Source organism: Anolis carolinensis, chromosome 2 (assembly GCF_035594765.1).
Source record: "Anolis carolinensis isolate JA03-04 chromosome 2, rAnoCar3.1.pri, whole genome shotgun sequence".
NCBI lineage: Eukaryota > Metazoa > Chordata > Lepidosauria > Squamata > Dactyloidae > Anolis > Anolis carolinensis.
The window spans coordinates 99,210,659-99,229,449 of record NC_085842.1 but is presented as its reverse complement, the minus strand read 5'-3'; the positions used below and the strand labels follow the sequence as shown (position 1 = coordinate 99,229,449).

Genomic DNA, 18,791 nt, shown 5'->3' with positions numbered 1-18,791 from the left:
CAGTAATAATAGAATGATATTTTATACACACACACACACACACACACACACACACACACACACACACACAGTAGAGTCTCACTAATCCAAGCCTCGCTTATCCAAGCCTCTGGATAATCCAAGCCATTTTTGTAGTCAATGTTTTCAATATATCGTGATATTTTGGTGCTAAATTCCTAAATACAGTAATTACAACATAACATTACTGGGTATTGAACTACTTTTTCTGTCAAATTTGTTGTATAACATGAAGTTTTGGTGCTTAATTTGTAAAATCATAACCTAATTTGATGTTTAATAGGCTTTTCCTTAATCCCTCCTTGTTATCCAAGATATTCGCTTATCCAAGCTTCTGCCGGCCCGTTTAGCTTGGATAAGTGAGACTCTACTGTATATATATATAAATGTAATGTGCATAATTCCCATGGAGTAAACAACAAAACCACTGGACCCATCACACCAAATTTGGCCACAAAAGACATAGTCATCCAATCAATCTGCATGCGGCAGTGTGTCAGCAAAAATGGCTAGCTGTGTCAGTGCTGACACGCGTGCCATAGGTTGGCCATCCCATCACTGATCTAGGTCTTTCATAAAGAAGCTGAACAACACTAAACCCAACATAAAACCTTTCAGCACCACAGTTGTCTGTCAACCAGCTGCAAATCCACCTAACAAAACCATTATCTAGTGTACATTTTATCCATGCTGCAAGAATACAATGGGGGAGTTTGTTAAGAAGCTTATTTATAATAATATTTTCTTAACCTATGGATGTCTATGTCTTGGTACATCTACTGTATAGGCCAAGCTGTTGGTTTGGTGCCATTACTTTAAAAGTGATCTGTGACATTTTAGTGACAGCAGCAAAAGCCTATCTGGGTGTTCATTTCTTAAAATGTGGGCTGGCGCATCCAGCCAGCTGTCAGCTGAAGTTAGAATCACTTTCAGTAGCACAGATGGGCTGCAAATTGCCAGAGACAGAAAATTTCTCATAAACAATTCTGTCAGCAAGGAGAAAGTATACCATCTCCCTGGGAAAGGAGAGAGGAGCAAAAGGGTGATGGCAACATTTTTGGTTTAGGAGGAAACTTTGAAAGAAGAAGCATGCATTTAAAGAAATCAGACACTGTCACTGCCTTATTTTAGATAACACAGTCTGTTTTGAGTGCCGGAGGAGATAGTAAAGAACTAAATAGATATATGTCTATTTGGCTTGTATTGAGAAAATTAATAATAATACTGGGTGAATCATTCATTGGGCATCTCAGAACGTACAGAAGAACTTGCTGCACTGTAGTTCTTGTTTTTTTAATTCAGTTTTTGATTTTTTAAAAAATTCTTCATATATTTTTCTTTTCCACTTTTCTGTCTGAGATGAAATCTATTTATTAGGACATGTTTGTAAACCGAGCCAGAAATCTGAATTTCATGCTGCCATTTTTCATTGCTATCTAAGATATCTGTATTTGGTCCAATAGTGGGTATTTTGCTGTCATTGCAGACTTTCTGTTCCCTTAACCTAGAGGAACATCCAAAGAGTCATATAAAGGCTTGCAAAATCTTTGAAATCACACAGTACAGAAACACAATCAGTGTACAAGATTCTTTGGAAAGCAACTCTCAGTGCTCACAATTTCAATTTATTTTAGGACCTTTGTCAGCTGAAAACATGACCAGGCACACTCCTTTTAAAGCCAAAATCTCCACTTATGTCAAGAGAACCTGGCCTTCCCGCTTCCTCCTCCTCTCTCTTTTAAAGAAAACCAGCCACACAGCCCAATGGTTTCTCCCCAACCCCTTACAAACTTGTGTTTACTTTTATGTCTCAATGCCCTAATTATTTTCCAGATGCATCCACTTTTATGTTTGTGTATAATATAACTGGGCCAAAATCATTTTGGCTGCTTGACATTCAGTGAGTAAAGAATGCCTATTATAACTGCCAGACTTTGCTGAAATGGACAGATTAACAACTTTGATCAGAGAAAAATCATTGATGACCTTTTTAAAAGCTTGGGAAGTATTAATTGGCTTTTCTTTTTCTTTTTTGCAGAGATATGACAGCAACACATTGACTGTAGGTTTTGATAATTAGTAGATTGATTTAAGCAGTAGAAGTGAGAAAAGGGTTATTATATTTGAAGAAGCTGTTTTACATATTTTGTATAATCATCATTAGGAAGGTTGGAAGTAAAATGTACATTCTTTTCTTTCTTACGTTATCATTCTTCTATTATGCTTTTTCTGTTTTATTTTCTTTGAATGTACAGATTTATTGCATATAAGCATCTTTAATAAAAATCTAAAAATGGCTACATGGCATGAGAATGCAGTAAATCCTATAGACATTGTGCACATTTTATAGAAATATGGATTATCCATCATCTGTCTGCATTTCTCCTGGAGTGATGCCTATAGTGTTTTCCCCAAGGTCTAGGTTTTCAGAGAGGACCTTATAACTGGGAGAAGGCTGTGATGAACATGCCACTTATGACCTATTTGGCTAATTGGATATATTTATTGATTGAATGTGTTCTCTTTTTCAGAGCAAAAGCTAACATTGTGCCTTAAAAAAAAGGCAAATAGATCTATCCCAAATAATAACTGGGCCTTTGGGTATATAAAAAAAATCCAATGTTGCTGTCATTTGTTCTTGAGAGGTTCTTCAAGTTAACTCTTAACTATGATGACTCTATCATAGGTTTGTCTTGGCAAGATTTATTCAAGGGAGGTTAGCCCTTCCTCTTAGGGCTCCTCCACACAGCTATATAACCCAGAATATCAAGGCAGGAAATCCCACAATGTCTGCTTTGAACTGGAATTTATGGCAGTATGGACTCAGATAACTCAGTACAAAGCAGATATTGTGGGATTTTCTGCCTTGATATTCTGCATTATATGGCTGTGTGGAAGGTCCCATAGGAAGCTGAAGATTTGTCCAAAACCATCCATTGGGTTTCCACAGCTAAGCAGGGATTTGAGCAAAGATTATAATCCACCTCAAACCACTACACTCTACTGGATCTCTAAAATGCTATGCTATCATATTTGTATTGTTACCTGTTGAGGCTGTGGATCACTCCTTCTTTTTCAGAGCTTGGATTTACTCTTTAAAAGTCCTTATCTGTAGCAATTATTATCCTGCTCCAAAACTTCAGGATTTATTTCTGATTTTTGTAGTCTGCTGCAACGATAAAATTTATTAAATCTGTTTGATTTGAAATCAAGGCTATAGGAGATATAGCCAATGTAGTGTAGTGGTTTGAACATCAGATGATGATTCTGGAGAACAGGGATCATATTCTATACTCAGCTATTGAACCCAAATCATACTCTCTCAGAGCCCTTTCAGACAGGCCCTATATCCCAGGATCTGGTCCCAGGTTTTCTACTTTAAACTGGATTATATGAGTACACACTACCGGATAATCTGGGATAAACAGAAAACCTGGGACCAGATTCTATCTGGAAGGGCCCTCAGTCTCAGGGTAGGTTGAGAGCAATACCCCTGAACAAATTTTGCCAAGTAACACCCCGATAGCTTTACCTGAGAATTGCTATGACTCAGAAATGACCAGAAGGTATGCAACAAGCATGGTTTTAAGCAGTATGAAGTCGGTGTATTTTATTGTTAAATGGAACATCAATAAAATTGATGTTAGGGTGCTGTGATTGCATCTCAATACTTGTTTTTTGGGTAGTAAAGACACTGAGGACAGAAAAAAGGGCCGATGGTTTTGCATCTGAGGATATCATGTTACTGTTACTGCTCAAAATGTCAAGGTAAGTAATTTTTTTCTTTGCAACTTGAATAGGCTTTGAAGGGAACTTTCCAAGCATAGCAACCCAAAAGCTTCTTTGTCTGTGAGAAATGTATCTGTTAAGGCATAAAGAAATATTTCTAGGCATAATGGATGTTAAACACATTTACAATTATCAGTGTCCCAGTTCCCTATTGTCATCTTCTTGCTAAATAAAAATAGTAAACTCTTCATCACAAAGAAAAAGAACGCCTAGAGTGCTTTAAAGACAGTGCCATGTTAGTCTGCAACATCAGTATGCAAAAGAGCCTTGTAGCTCCTTTGTGACTAACAAAGAAAAAGACGTTCATGGCATAAGCTTTTGTAGTTCTCTATGATTTTCTGGAAATGTTAACAACACATGCAGAGTAAAGGGCACATGTTCCCCCATGGTCTTTCTCCTTCCCCACCCCTTTAATAATATAGCTCTGTATACATTATCTGAAAGAACATGAAAACAGAGGTCGAAATACCCATATTTACTAGAGTCCAATGCGTAATCAAATCTAATGTGCACCTCAAATATCAAAACCCTGAAACCAAAACAAGTGTTTACTGCTGAATGTAATGCACAGCGGCAAAAAGTGTGCTCTTTGTAAGGGCCAAAAAAAGTGAGCTTTACAATTGCCGCCTGCTTAGAATTCCTTCGTTATAAACAATTGTGTTAGAACACCAAAGCTTCCAGCGATGGAAAAGAAAACCTTGGGGTGCATCCATGTTGTAGAATGAATCCACTTTAATTGTCTTGTTTCAATGCTATGACGCTGCTCATCTCTGAGCTATGCTATGGAATCTTGGGGGCTGTAGGTTGACAAGGTTCGGAGCCTCCTCCGCCAAAGAATGCTGGTGCCTCCTCAAACTACAAATCCCAGGGTTCCATAGCATTGAGCTCTGGCCAATTAATTACAGAATACGCCCCTCAAAGATAAGCTCCAGTTGCAGGTCTTGAAGCACCTTTCCCTTTTACTTTGGCTCAGCACTAAAATTACTGTTCGATGCAAATGTAATGCACACCTCAATTTTGGCAAGGTCATTTAGCTAAAAAAGGTTAGTATTAGATTTGAGTAAATACGGTTAGTTTTTTGGATTGCAGTTCATGTTAGTTGGTGGATTCTTGGAGTTCAAAACAATAACTTTTCCAGGCTTGGCTGAAAAGGCAAATGGACAGATCTGTTCAGATCTTTACATTTATGCTATCATGAGTATACTTGGCAGACAAGGGCCTAAGTACTCTAAAGGTACCAGTCCTGTCTGATCTTGAAAATAAACAGGGTCAACCAGTTAGTACTTGGATGGGAGATTGTCAATTAATACCAGGGGCTGTAGGCTATATTTCAGGGGGAAACCCTATGAAATTAGTGGGGTCACCACAAATCCATAGACCACTTGAAGGCACATATGCACAAACACTTATGAGATGAGCAGAGTCAAATAGACTATAGAGAATTTTTTTATGGAGAAAACCAGTATATATTATGTAGCAAGGATGGGTAATACATGACCTTCCACATGTTCAGCTCCATTTCCCTTCAGCCCCAGTGGGAATGGGCAAAGGTGAAAGTTGATGAGAAGTCCAACAATGTAATATTCCCCACATGCTACATATGTAAGGACATATGAAATAGCATAGAAAAAATATATAGACTATCTTTAGTTAACTGAAATTTGATCAGATGCTTACACAGGTTCCTCACAGGAAACGAATGAAAATTGTGTAGCCATAAAAAGATGTCATTTCTTCTTTGCGGCATTTGCTGAATGTGTTTGAACATAATCATAGTTCCTCGGTTTTGAAATCAATGAGTTTCTCAGTGCCAGATTGCCTCCCATTTAGGCATCAGAAAGTCAGCCTTTCAGAAGGCACCTGTTCATCAGCAACTCCCGCTGCCAGTCTTTTAAAAGTTCTCTTTCAAAAGAGCACAGTAAACTTGAGAGCCAGGCTTTTTGAGAAATCCTAACTCTGTCAGTTGAACAGCTTTCCTCAGCTGTGGAGGATCCGGAAGACTCAATTTATACTTCTCTAATAATTGTCCTGGCTTTCATCTTCTATAGAGCAGTCATTTGGGCCAGTTCATGCTAGCAAACCCCACACCCACAAGTCTTATTTCTCTGCCAACTGCATTGTCATTACTCTTGTGCACAGAGCAATCTGCTTTGCTGCTTTAAAATAATGGCTTTATCATAAAATGTACATCCCAAGGATGAGCTGTATGCAACAGGTCAGAGAGACCCTTGGAGAGCTCTTTTCATTAGTCAAAGGCCAAGGCAACAAAGGAAAGAAAGTCTCTCGAGAGGATGGCGGTTGTATAACAGATGGTGCTGTAGTTTAGTACAATTCTGGGACCAAGCAGGGGATTCAAGTCAAATGAAACAAGTAAACAAGAATCAGCCTATCTCAGAACATGAAAGCCTCTGTTTGGAAGAGTCACAGTGGAATTTGAGTTTCTGTATGTACCACACCTGGCGAAATGCACCCTAGGATACAACTACAGGTTAAGTGTGTTTTTTTGGGGGGGAGGGGGGATTTTGGAATATCCACACATAATAACTTATCTTGAAGATAAGGCCCAAGTTTAAACAGTCTAAATGCAAAATCCTCCCCAGAGATATTCAACAAGCTCCAACACTTTTGGGCTTCAGAAGAGCCCTAAAAACATGGTTATGTGCTCAGGATTTTAATGAATAATGGCAAAGATGACACGGACCATCTTATGGCTAAAGCACAAGGTTTTTGTGAACAAATTGATCTATTTGTTTTAAAATTGTTTAAAAATTTTTATATTGTATTTAATAGTTTTAATTGATTTTATGTACTGTGTAATTTTGAACTTGTGTAGGCATCTAATTACTGCCATTGTTGTAAGCCTCCCTGAGTCCCTTCGGGTGAGAAGGGCGGGATATAGATGTTGGAAATAAAAACAATAAAAAAATCATTTATGTTTCATCTACTTGTAGGATTGACAATCGAATGGTGATGTTTAGAAGTTTGCATTTTACTCAAAATTGAAAGTATTTATCTGAGTTAATCTAGCCATGGGTTTTTCTACTAAATTAACATGTTCTCCGTATGCAAGTTACATGATGCATATGTCTCTATCTTTTATGAAGAGATAAAACACACAAATAAAGGGTTTTTTTGTCAGCTTTTTTGCTCTGTATAAAAATAAAAAGCTTTTCAGCTCCTTAAATTTTATGGAATCACAGAGTTGGTAGGAACCATATGGCCATTGGTCAAACTCCCTCCTTAATGCTAGATTTAGCAATCTCAACAGATAGCTGCCCAGCCCTTTTTGAAGACACCCAAAGAAGAAGACTCCACCAACACTCAAGGCAAGTAGTTCCTTTGCTGAACTACTCTCATTGACAAGAAGTTCCTTCTAATGTTTAACTGAAATCTATTGCCTTGAAATGTAAAAGCATTAGATCGCCACCTACCCTTTCAGGCAGCAGAAAACAGGCCTGCACCCTCCTTTTGTGGTAGCCTTGAGGTGGCACAGCGGGTTAAACTGCTGAGCTGCTGATCTTGCTGACCGAAAGGTCAGCAGTTGAAAACCGGGGAGCAAGGTGCGCTCCCACTGTTAGCTCCAGATTCTGCCAACCTAGCAGTTCGAAAACATGCAAATGTGAGTAGATCAATAGGTACCGCTCCAGTGGAAAGGTAACAGCGCTCCATGCAGTCATGCCAGCCACATGACCTTGGAGGTGTCTACGGACAACACTGGCTCTTCAGCTTAGAAATGGAGATGAGCACCAACCCCCAGAGTCGGACACGACTAGACATGCTGTATTGGATGTTCTTTCTTGCTCGGGATGAAGGTATCAAGCAAAAAAAAAAACTTTGGAGCAGACTTCTCCGCAGTGGCAGTATTTATTTAGCTCTGAAGGTTTGTAACATTCACTGTGCTGGATATCTTTTCTTGTAAGGTAGAGTTATCAAGCATGAATGTTTTAGAACATTCAGAATGATGTGCCAGGTGTTTTGGACTTTTGGAGAGGGGAAAGAGGAGTGGGAATTTCCCCCTCTAAAGCTCTTGGCATGAAATATGAAATGTGGGAGGGCTTTGGGGGCTAATGTTGTCTGGAACCACTTTAAAATTCAGTGACTGGTGATGGCATGATTAAAGGCTCACCTGGAACAAGCAGCATCTCAAGAAGAGCTTCCCAAAACAGCACAAACTTCTAAAGAATAGTCTCCCAGATGGTGAAACTTGTAACATTTTGCTACATTTTTTTCACTAACATAAGAAACTGCCTTATTAATTGCCAGCTGGTTTAATCTACTGCTGCTCAGGTTCAACTCCTTCTGAGTAACCCACATTGTCCTTCTAAGTATGCTTCTCTATTCATTCCTTTGTGCTTGCTCATCTGCAGTTATTGATGATGTCCTTATCTTCTGTGCCAGATTTTCACCTTTTCCTTGACGTGTAACCACAATGGCATCAGCAGGTAGAAGAGGAGGAGGAAAAATCCTATTTTATTTTCTTATCTCCTACCTGTTTTGCATGCTGGTTATTGTTGCTGGTATTTGGGTTCTGCTGCCCATTCTAGCAAAGCTTGTTTTTATGTGTGTATTCTTCTGGTTAAGATGTTGTGTAGAGCACTCACCAAAAAAACTCACAAAGAGACATACTGTATACCATATTTTTCGCTTTATAAGACGCACCAGATGATAAGATGCACCTAGTTTTCAGAGGAGGAAAATGGGGAAAAATAATTGGAACTAAAAGATGACCTAGAACATTTTAATAAAATAACATGTAATATGTAGATATTACCAAACAGTCAACAGCAGCATTAGGATTGCCCCTATACTGTGCCTTACCCTTCTTCCCCCCCCCCCCCCAGTTTCACAACGGCTCTCTCTCCTCATTGGCTCGCCTCAGAGCACGCGAACTTCAACTCCCAGAAGCCTCGGCTGCGCTCTGCAATGATGAGGGCTTCTGGGAAATGAAGTCTCGCAGCCGGCGAGGCGGAAGAGAAGCCAGGCCAGGGAAGATGGCGGCGCCCTTGGCGGAGGAGCTGGAGCGGCTCCTGAACCCGCTTCCCGGCGCCTCGCAGGACCCCGAAGACGACCCTCAGGATGGTGAGGACCCGGGGGAGAACGGGACAGCCTTCGAAAGAACACCTTTCGGGCATTTATTCAGACATTCACGTGCAAATATGTCTCCATGAGGGGGTATGAGGAGCACCGGCTGCGTGGAAGTGGGCTTTTTGAGGCTTCCCCTCACATTTCCGGAGGAAAATGTAATGGGAGGCAGGCCTTAAAGCCGGCTTGAGCGCAGGGCTCGTGGGAATGCCTGGAGGCATGACCGCGTCGACACGTGTCTGCCTGGGCAACTGCATGACGTCATCGTGAGGTCATATTGCGTTTATAAGACGCATTGACTTTTCCCCTCTATTTTTGGGGAAAAAAAGTGCGTCTTATAAAGCGAAAAATACGGTAAATTCATTGTTTTACAGAAGTATGAGCATCATTATAGAAGTCAAAGAATTTAGTAGAATTGATCATTCATTCTTTTTTTATGACAGACCTCTCTACAACAACTTCAGCTGTCATCATTGATATTAGGCCAATATTTTCTTAAAAGATTATGTTACAGCCCTAGTTAGCAACATATTCTATAGCAGGAATCATCTTGTAGTGGATAAAGCACAGAGTTGTAGGAGGCTCCTTAGATCAAATTCCAGTGAGGGATGGGGATGGGGTGAGGGCTGGAGTTATCAGGAAGCCTGAAGAACTGCTTGTCCAAAAGGTCTAGTTCAGGGCAGAGCACTGGGTCCAATATGAATGATCTCCTGAGGATAATCAGAACACTGTTTTCACTAAGAATAAGAAAAAGGTCAAAGCTGAGGTGTCCATCTCAAGCATTTAAAAGGGTTGGCTGGCAGTGAAGTTGACAAAAAAGAAAAGAAAAAGAGAAAAATGTATATAATCACCCACAGATTCAGTGTCCTTTAGGTATGTTGTGCTATGAAATGTATCATCATATTCCCCATGTAGAGGGGATAAGGGATTCTGATAGTAGGAACTGAAATCCACGTTGAAGTGGGAATGATTGTATATAGAAGTTGGAAGATGTGCATAATTCAGGTACAGCTGAGGTTATTTGTTATCTTGGCCTCTCAGGAAGACTTTATGTCCATGGCCACAAAAGAGCTGCTTGGGTTAGTGACCAATGAGGTAAGGCACAGAAGTAAGAACAATTCTTATAGAGTTAGCTTTGCTCTCCATCAGTGACATTATTATGTGACCATATTTGCTGGATGAAAATGACAAAAACATTGTTACTATAAAAAAAGAAAAAGAAAAAGGATGAAGGCTACCTACATAAACCAAGAGAGGGAAAATTCTCCCCATCCAAGGTGAACACAACCAGGCACTGATTTACATAAAATGTGTAGAGAATATATTGATACATGTACATACAGATATAATTACCATGGCAAGAATTGGATAGTTACAAATGTGTGACCACTGTAGTTCCATAGCTATGCAGTTACTCCAGACCAGACCCCTTTTAATCTCCACTTACTGAGCAGCTACAGCTCCAAGCAATGGGAATCTTTTGTCTTGACACTCAGGAAGCAGCAGATGAATGTTCCTATCCCCTTTCATAGATCTCTGTTGTTACAAGCAGAAGCAGGTAGTGGTGGAGCAAGCATCAGTCAGTTGCTTCCCAATTGGTAACGAGAGGAGCACCCATCAATAATAATAGAATAATAGTATTCCTCATAGCAACCTATGGATGCGAGAGCCAGACCATAAGGAAGGCTGAGCTAAGGAAGATAGACGCTTTTGAACTGTGGTGTTGGAGGAAAATTCTGAGAGTGCCTTGAACCACAGGAAGATCTAACCAGTCCATACTCTAGGAAATAATGCCCGGCTGCTCACTGGAGGGAAGGATATTAGAGGCAAAGATGAAGTACTTTGGCCACATCATAAGAAGACAGAAAAGCTTGGAGAAGATAATGATGCTGGGGAAAATAGAAGGAAGAAGGGCCAACCAAGGGCAAGATGGATGGATGATATCCTTCAAGTGACTGGCGTGACCTTGAAGGAGCTGGAGGTGGCCACGGCCAACAGGGAGCTCTGGCATAGACTGATCCATAAGGTCATTAAGAGTTGGAAGCGACTGAACGAATAAACAACAACAACAAGGGAGGTTGCACGGGGCACCACAATGCTGTTGAAACAGCATGGCATATGAAGAGGTCTGTGATCTTTCTAAAAACGAGTAACTTAGAACTGAATACAGGACTGCAGATGAAGCCCAACCAGTACATAATTCAGGGGGACTTTTACTTCACTCAACTTAGAAACACTGCTGGCTCATTTTCAACCTCTAATCAACAACAATCCCGAGGTCTGAAAGGAACAGGGGATACAAACATTTAGATCAGGGTTAAAAATGCACTGCTAATGTTGCTAGGCATTTTCAAGGTCCCTGCTCTCCTCATTTAAGCCAACATGGACTGCATATGCTTTCAGACAAAGAACTTCTTCAAAAAGATGGTTGTCCTCTGTAAAATAGAGGCCACCTTGTAATGAAGAAGACAAATGCATAGTGTGTTTGCATGTATGTTTGCGTGTGTGTGGTGGTGGTGGGAGGAGTGACACTGGAACGTTTGCCAAATAGAATTGAAAGGAACTTGACTTATGGTATTGCCTCTTCCCTTCAGAAAATTTGGCATCTGTCCCAAGTATGTGCAAGAAAAAAAATATTCTCACAGTGTGAATGGTAACTTTTGCTAAAAGAATCATCAAAATGTTCATGAGTGAGGGGCTGGATTTGTATCTTACTTCATTCATCAATATAACTATCACCTTATATAAGAACTTCATGAATTAAAATTCCATCAGCTCCTTTTCTCTATCCTTCTTAATTCTACACCTCCTTTCTCCTGGTTCACCTTCAGGGCAGATGACTAGACAGCTGAACTGATTAACTGGCAGGATGCAACAGTGGGAGCACATTTCACAGGAGAAGACAATGTTAATGAAAAACACCCTTGCTTCATTTTTGCTTCATCATAACCTTTTCTCTTTTCATTTTTCTCTTTCAAAGCAAAATGCTGTTTACTTACCTCTCCACCTAAAGATGTCCAGTTTAGGCAGGGGATTTAGTTATCTCCCCCCCTCCACCTGAGAGGAATCCTTCAGGATTACTTCTCCTGCCAGGAAAACTCTGTCATAGGGTCACCATACGTTGGAAATGACTTGAAGGCACACAGCAACAACAAGTGGAGCAAAAGCACTGAGTAGACAGCTAAAACCAACTGTATACTTTCCCATAATGCCCTAGAGCAGTGGTCTCCAGTCTTTTTAAAGCTATGCCCCACCTAAGCATCTCTAAAATCCTAATCCCCAGCCATCTGTGACATATAATTCTTATCCAAAAGTGAACTCCTTTTCACATGGAGGAAGCCTTTATTTTTATTGTTAGCAATTCAATGGCACATTTGGTATTATTTTGTCATAAAGAGACACAGGCAGTGAAGCTAGGTCTAAAACTTCATCTTGTGGGTTTTCTGACGTTACAGTCGACGTCATTGATGCATCAATGCATGTTCTTTCTATGCTCATTATCTATTCAAAAGGTTATTTCCTCTAAAAAATAACACAAAATATCAGGAAAAATTCACAGGAATGGAAAACGAGAGATTTCTATGCTTGAACCTTATGAATACTGGATTTTGCTAATGAAACAGTTCACGTTTGATAAAGTTAAGTAATGAAATAAAACAACTATTACATGGACAGTAGTAATATTTGAAGCACAATTGATTTCAGTAATCTGCATCAAATTCAGGGTAACTTAAGTGTCTAACTTCATTGTGTGTATTTGGTGAGAATATGTGAGAGTATCCTGTCGCCTGACCTTAATTTTCTTGCAGCTGATAATATTTTATTATTTTTTCATACAAAAATATTGACTTATGTAAGAAAGTAATAATTGTGCTTTGGATTTTTAGCTACATTTATATGCAAAAGAAAAATACATTTTAAAATATATTTGGAATGAACATTGCCTCATTTTTCTGTCCTCATGCACTCTCTAGTTAATTCTGTGCTCTCATTACTCCTTTCTATGAGCGGGCTTTCCCCCTCTCCATTGTCACCAGTTGAACGCTGTGCACATTCTAATTTTAATTTTTAAAATGTGTTATGTCACAATATATATTTATATACTGTATATGAGGCCCCTAGAACCATAAGAAATGCAAAAAAATCACTGTTAATAACTCATTCTTGACTTGCCCCCCCTCCCTTAAAGGCCAAATTGTCCCCCCTTTGGGGCGTGGGCTCCATGTTGACAATTAGGGCTCTAGAGTGTTTGACGTACCAATGCACTAAGATATTGTGCTATGTTTTAATGGCTGTTCACAGACCCATGTTTTTGGTTTGAGGCTATTGCAGATAATGGATACTATCAGTGTGTTGAGTACTTGGCAGTAATCTGTGATGGCAGACCTTGATGTAAATATTAAAATCTTACTGGGGTTCTTCTTAGAACAGAACATAGTGCATGGCAATAATCTATAAGTTGATGTAGAAACTAAGAAGTTAAGACTATCTTTTCCATGCCTCGGAAAACCTGTCTCATCCTCTTTCCTTCCTTGTAACATCCCTCCCCTTATTCCTTTTATTCAGATTTTTCAACTTTCTCTTCCCACTTAACACCCATGTTGAACTGTGGTATACGGAACGTGTTTTTTTCTTTTGTATCATTTCAGTATACTGATGCTGTCTTTTAGGGCAAGAAATCCCTATTACAAACACTTGAACACTATTCAGTTGGTTCCAGTGATGAACAGAGTTGTATTATTTCTTTAAGCTTGGAGATGATGTTCCTGTTTTTGCACCCTAAGATGAGACGGGTCTTTTGTGCCACCGTATCACATTGTTCGCTCATATGCAGATTGGTAGCACACTGTTCCTCCACATTATTCTGCTACAATAGCTCCTCATTGCATCTGTAGGCAATTTGCTTAAGAACATGGTTAAAACTGCTGAATTAATAGCATTTAGCCATCATTGTGTTGAAAAGGGATGGTCTATTCAGTAACATGTGATACAATTTCTGCCTTGTAATCTTGTGAAGAGTTTGAATGAAGATGATAAATGGTCCTGATACATCCAGCCAGATGGAAATGGAGAGGGTGCTTTAAATTCATCTGCCTCTCCGGTTGACAACAGTGATATGATAGATTTTTTTCCATAGAATTAAAGTGCAATCCAAAGTTTTATAACATATGATACAGGTTTGTATTCTGCTAATTTGGAGCTCCAGCTACCATCCTATTGGACAGTAATTGAATAAACGAACTACAGTAATTGAATGGCCTTGGTATGGAAAACAGACAAGGCCTTCCATCTTCCAGCTGGTCATGTGTGCCCAAGGCTCTACTACTGAATCACTGGATGTCACGCCCAAGGCAACGGAGCACTAAAAACCGACACACGGAGGCCAAAAACTATCTAATATCTTTATTAAGGAAATATATAAGAATAATAAAAACAAGTAGGAAATGTAGTCCAGTAAAAGACCTTTTAGGGAAGGTCAAATATAGTCCAAAATTATATTGTCCAATATTTTATATTAGAGTCCAAAGTTATGATTCCAAACCGAAACACACTCTATTTACAAGCAATAGAGTGGGGAAACGTCCAAAGATCTTTCCAAAGTTCAAAGTAAGTCCACGGCAAGAATTGGGAACAAGGCTTGATACTAGAAACAAGGTCCAAGGCTGGAAGCAAGGCAAGATAGTTCTTGAATACTTGGCTAGGCAAGGCAAGGCGAGGCAAGGGAACTGGAGTTGCAGATTTTGCGAAGTCCACACTTGGCTGGAGACACGAAATCACTCCTGAAGCTGATCTGTTGACTCCGCACGGAACCCTCCGTGTCGGGCACTTTTAACTAAGTCCCATTTCCCTGCAAAGCAGGTGTCCAGAGCTTCCTTTCCCAAGGGAAAGGGAAGCGAAACACATCTCCCTCCAGATGCGTTCCTCCCTAGAATTTCCCAGGGGAACATAGCTAATTAACGTCTTGTTTAGCTGCTAATCTCAAGCTTCTCCGAAACTGCTCTTTTTCACCCCGACTCGCAGCATAAGACTGTTTCCTAGCAAAAGGAGGGGAGGCAGTGGGAAAGGCCTGCTCAAGGTCTTCCTTAATGGGCTCTTGGGTAGAATCATCAACAACAGGCATCTGGAAACATTCCGTCTCTTGCTGAGCCGGCAAAAAACCCATGTTTTCATCATCATCTACCACGATGGCGCTGGGATCAGAACTCCAAGGCCCATGGGACATCACACTGGACCACTCAATATCTTCATTGGTGTTTGATTTATGTGGGTAGGCAGAAGGCTTTGATGAATTCATATACTTCATCAAAATATTTAGATCAAACTATCTAAAAGACCCTATGTCCCTATAGAAGTCTTCCCTTCATTGAGATATTTCTTCTCATAGTTCTGCCCATAGACAGCCTCTATACCCTTAATGGTTACGTAGTAGAAAGAATTTCAGCAGGTGTTGCCTGTCACAGCACCAGACTATCTTCAATTTTCAGTTGGGCTATCCTTGAACACTTTCCTCACAAGCTGAGCCTAGTTAGGATACAAAAGGCTTTCTCAGGGCCCTTCCAGACAGACCCTTTATCCCAGGATCTGATCCCAGGTTTTCTGTTTATCCCAGATTATCTGGCAGTGCAAACTCATATAATTCAGTTTAAGGCAGATAACCTGGAATCAGATCCTGGGATAAAGGACATCGTAGAAGGGGCCTTAGTGGCTGCTTTTAGGCTATGGAGTTTCCTTCCATGGAAGGCTAGATTGGCCTCCTCTTTGCCCTCCTTTTATTGGCAGGTCTCCCTAAAGGCACCACATCCTATATGACCATGGAGGCTAAGCAGGATCAGCACTGGTGAGTACTTGGATAGGAGACTACCAATGTGTACCAAAAGCAGTAGGTTGCATTTCAGAGAACTGGCAAAACCAACTCTGAGTGTTCCTTGCCTCAGAAAACAGTATGTAATGAATGGGCTCGGGCTGTGGCGCAGGCTGGAGAGCAGCTGCAATGAATCACTGCAATGAATCACTCTGACCAGGAGGTCATGAGTTCGAGGCCTGCTCGGAGCCTATGTTAGTCTGTCTTTGTTCTATGTTAAAAGGCATTGAATGTTTGCCTATATGTGTAATGTGATCCGCCCTGAGTCCCCTTCGGGGTGAGAGGGGCGGAATATAAATGCTGTAAATAAATAAATAAATAAATAAGTCAATAGGCAACTTGAACTCTCTCACACACAATGAACTTTGAATTTAAACAGGGATTTAATGATTAACAGGTCACATAAGGCCTTTAATGGTCGGTCTGTGCTGCATTTTATCTTTTTTGTTATATTTGCAAATGATTTTACAGTGTTTCATATTGAAAATGTTTACATGACAGCTAATGTCTTTTTTGAACATTTATATCAGGCATATCTTTGAATTTTATTGAAAGCTGTTTGAGGTCTCTTATTGGGAGAAAAGTGGACTATAGGTAAATAAATACCGCTCAAAATCCACCACTTAACTTTTAGACAAATTTTAGATACATCCTGGCCCCACAGCCTTCTAAAAAGATGGTGATCCCTCTCTTCCCATCAGTGCCCCATGCTCAAAGCTCTGGTTTAGAAAAATGTGTTTTTGTCCATACATCTGGATTACAACAAACACATTTATGCAAAAGGAAATAAGTTAACATTCACACATGAACCTAACACGTTTGTCAGACGCAAGCAATAGTGCCCCACTGAAAGACATTTTAACCCTGACAATTTGTTTTTGAGTTGTTCTCATGGTTATTTTGGGTTACAGAATTCAATAAACAAGTTAAGAGGAAATTGACAGAGGGAGGGACACAAAAAGAATGGTAAATGAAGGATGACAAGAAGAATGGTTGATAGCACATCATGTGACAACCTTGATCTTGAGGGAATTGCTTTTGGTGGCATGCAGTTGGCATGACAAGGCTTTTTCTCTCTCTTCTTCTCAGTGATGATTAGATGCCCTGGGCATCAGCCACTCTTTCCAAGTAAGGGATCTCAGCAGAAGCACTGAGGAAGGGTTGGAAAAGCTAGCTTAATAATTTCAGTTCCTTCTCTGCATATAAAATCTGCTTGTACTAATCATTTGTCCTTCTCTCAAGAAAAAAGATAAGCTCAGAAGGATTTAAAACAGAAATGGCTTTCAATTAGTGTAGTGGTTTTCAACCTAGAGTCCCCAAATGTTTTTAGCCTTCAGTTCCCAGAAATCCTAACAGCAGGTAAACTGGCTGGGATTTCTGGGAGTTGTAGGCCAAAAACATCTGGGGACACCAGGTTGAAAACCACTGAGCTAGTGGCTCCCAAGAAGGCATGTAATAACCCAAAAACATGAAGAGAAAATGGCTGTGTTCATCCATTTCTTACAATAAACAATAAATACCACCATGGAATCCCTTCTAGCCAGTTTTTGAACTTTGAGCCCAAATTTTGAAAATTAGAAATTTCTATTCATTCATCTCATTCAAGTTATTCTGTAGCCAATCTTTCTAGTCACCAAGTGATTTCATTTTTAAAGCTGAAGTTAGGACATAATCACTCCAAGATGGAATAGATTTGGTCTGTCACTGAGAAGAAAACAAAGGGTTTTATGATTGTGACATTAACATTATGTGGCATGGACAGAGAGAAAGATAAATGCATACAAATGCATATAACAATTCCAATATTTTATGTTCACCTGGCTCCTATTTATATATGCGTCATAGCTAGATACTTAAGAGATTTATATCCCTGTTTACTCATATTTGCTGATGACATGAGGTACATTATAATATAAACACGTTTCTTCCACAATAAATATGTTAATCTTGAAGGTTCTGTAAGATGCTGCTCTATTTTATAAAGCCTTCCATTACCTGCAGATACTGGCCACATTTGGAGAAGACAGGATGCCAAGCTCAGCTCTCTCTATCAATGCTGATGGAGCATTTTCCATGCCAAGTTGCTTATAGGAATTTCAGAGCTTTAACAATGTAATGATGATGGGGGTGAAAAGAGGGATTGGGAGGGGGAATAACTGTATATGGTGCAGGTAGGCCTTGAATCTTCTGTTGCACCAGTCAATACGTTGCCTTTCAGGTCTACAAGGAAGATTTATTGCAGAATCTTTCCCTAGCTCATAATGTTCCCCAGCTTATTTCCATTGATCAAGGCAGAAGGAGATAGTTAGCTGACTCCAGCTGTTTCTGTGGTTCAGATAAATAATTAGGAACACAAGAACTGGCTGTTGTTCTCAGCATGAAAGCACACACACATGCAAAATTCCGTCATAATTGCTTTACAACACACTTTTTTTAAAAAAAAGTTCTGACACTCCAATCCCAGAAGACAGTAAAGAAACAAAAGTGTAGGACTAGGCTTCAACTTGGACTAAATTGTGTTTAGGTGTCTTGTTTTAAAAAAGCTGGCAATACAGTACCTTGCTAATTGCTGGGATATTTAGGCATAGCTTGTTCCCTACTAAAGCAAAATATGATTACAATGAGAAAATTGATTATTTTTGTTGGAAGGAATAACCTGGGGCAGAACAAAGATACTTACTTAGATAATGTATGAAGTTGAGAAATAGCCCTTCATAGATATGGAGACATTTTTTTCAAATGCCCAGTGGCAATCTGTCCTTTAGCTGATTTGGCAATCTGTATCCTGCAAATTAAAACTGGTTGCCATAAGTGCAACCAGTAGTGTTGCAGATGTTTAAATACCTTGGAGTGTTATCAAATGGAGCTTATGAGGAAAGATGAGGGAGTGTCCCTTCATGAAATCTACAAACTTTACTCCCTGGTGCACTTTTTGTGAACAGAAACATTACTGCAGCCAGTAGATTCTCAATGTAGCCTATAATATCTGAACATACAACAAAGATAATAACATGGATATAAAAGTGGTAATAACAACAAT

The 18,791-nt window shown here is 39.7% G+C and overlaps 1 protein-coding gene across 1 annotated transcript in view; it reads left to right on the top strand.

The window, feature by feature from the left end:
- The first annotated feature begins 8,684 nt into the window (after positions 1-8,684).
- LOC100564439 (neuropeptide Y receptor type 2) overlaps positions 8,685-18,791 on the top strand; it is a 47,831-nt gene continuing 37,724 nt past the window's right edge. Inside the window, exon 1 of the mRNA XM_062970289.1 lies at positions 8,685-8,886. Within this exon, the coding sequence (XP_062826359.1) occupies positions 8,884-8,886 (3 nt within the window). The 5' untranslated portion in view covers positions 8,685-8,883. The remainder of the gene's footprint in view (positions 8,887-18,791) is intronic.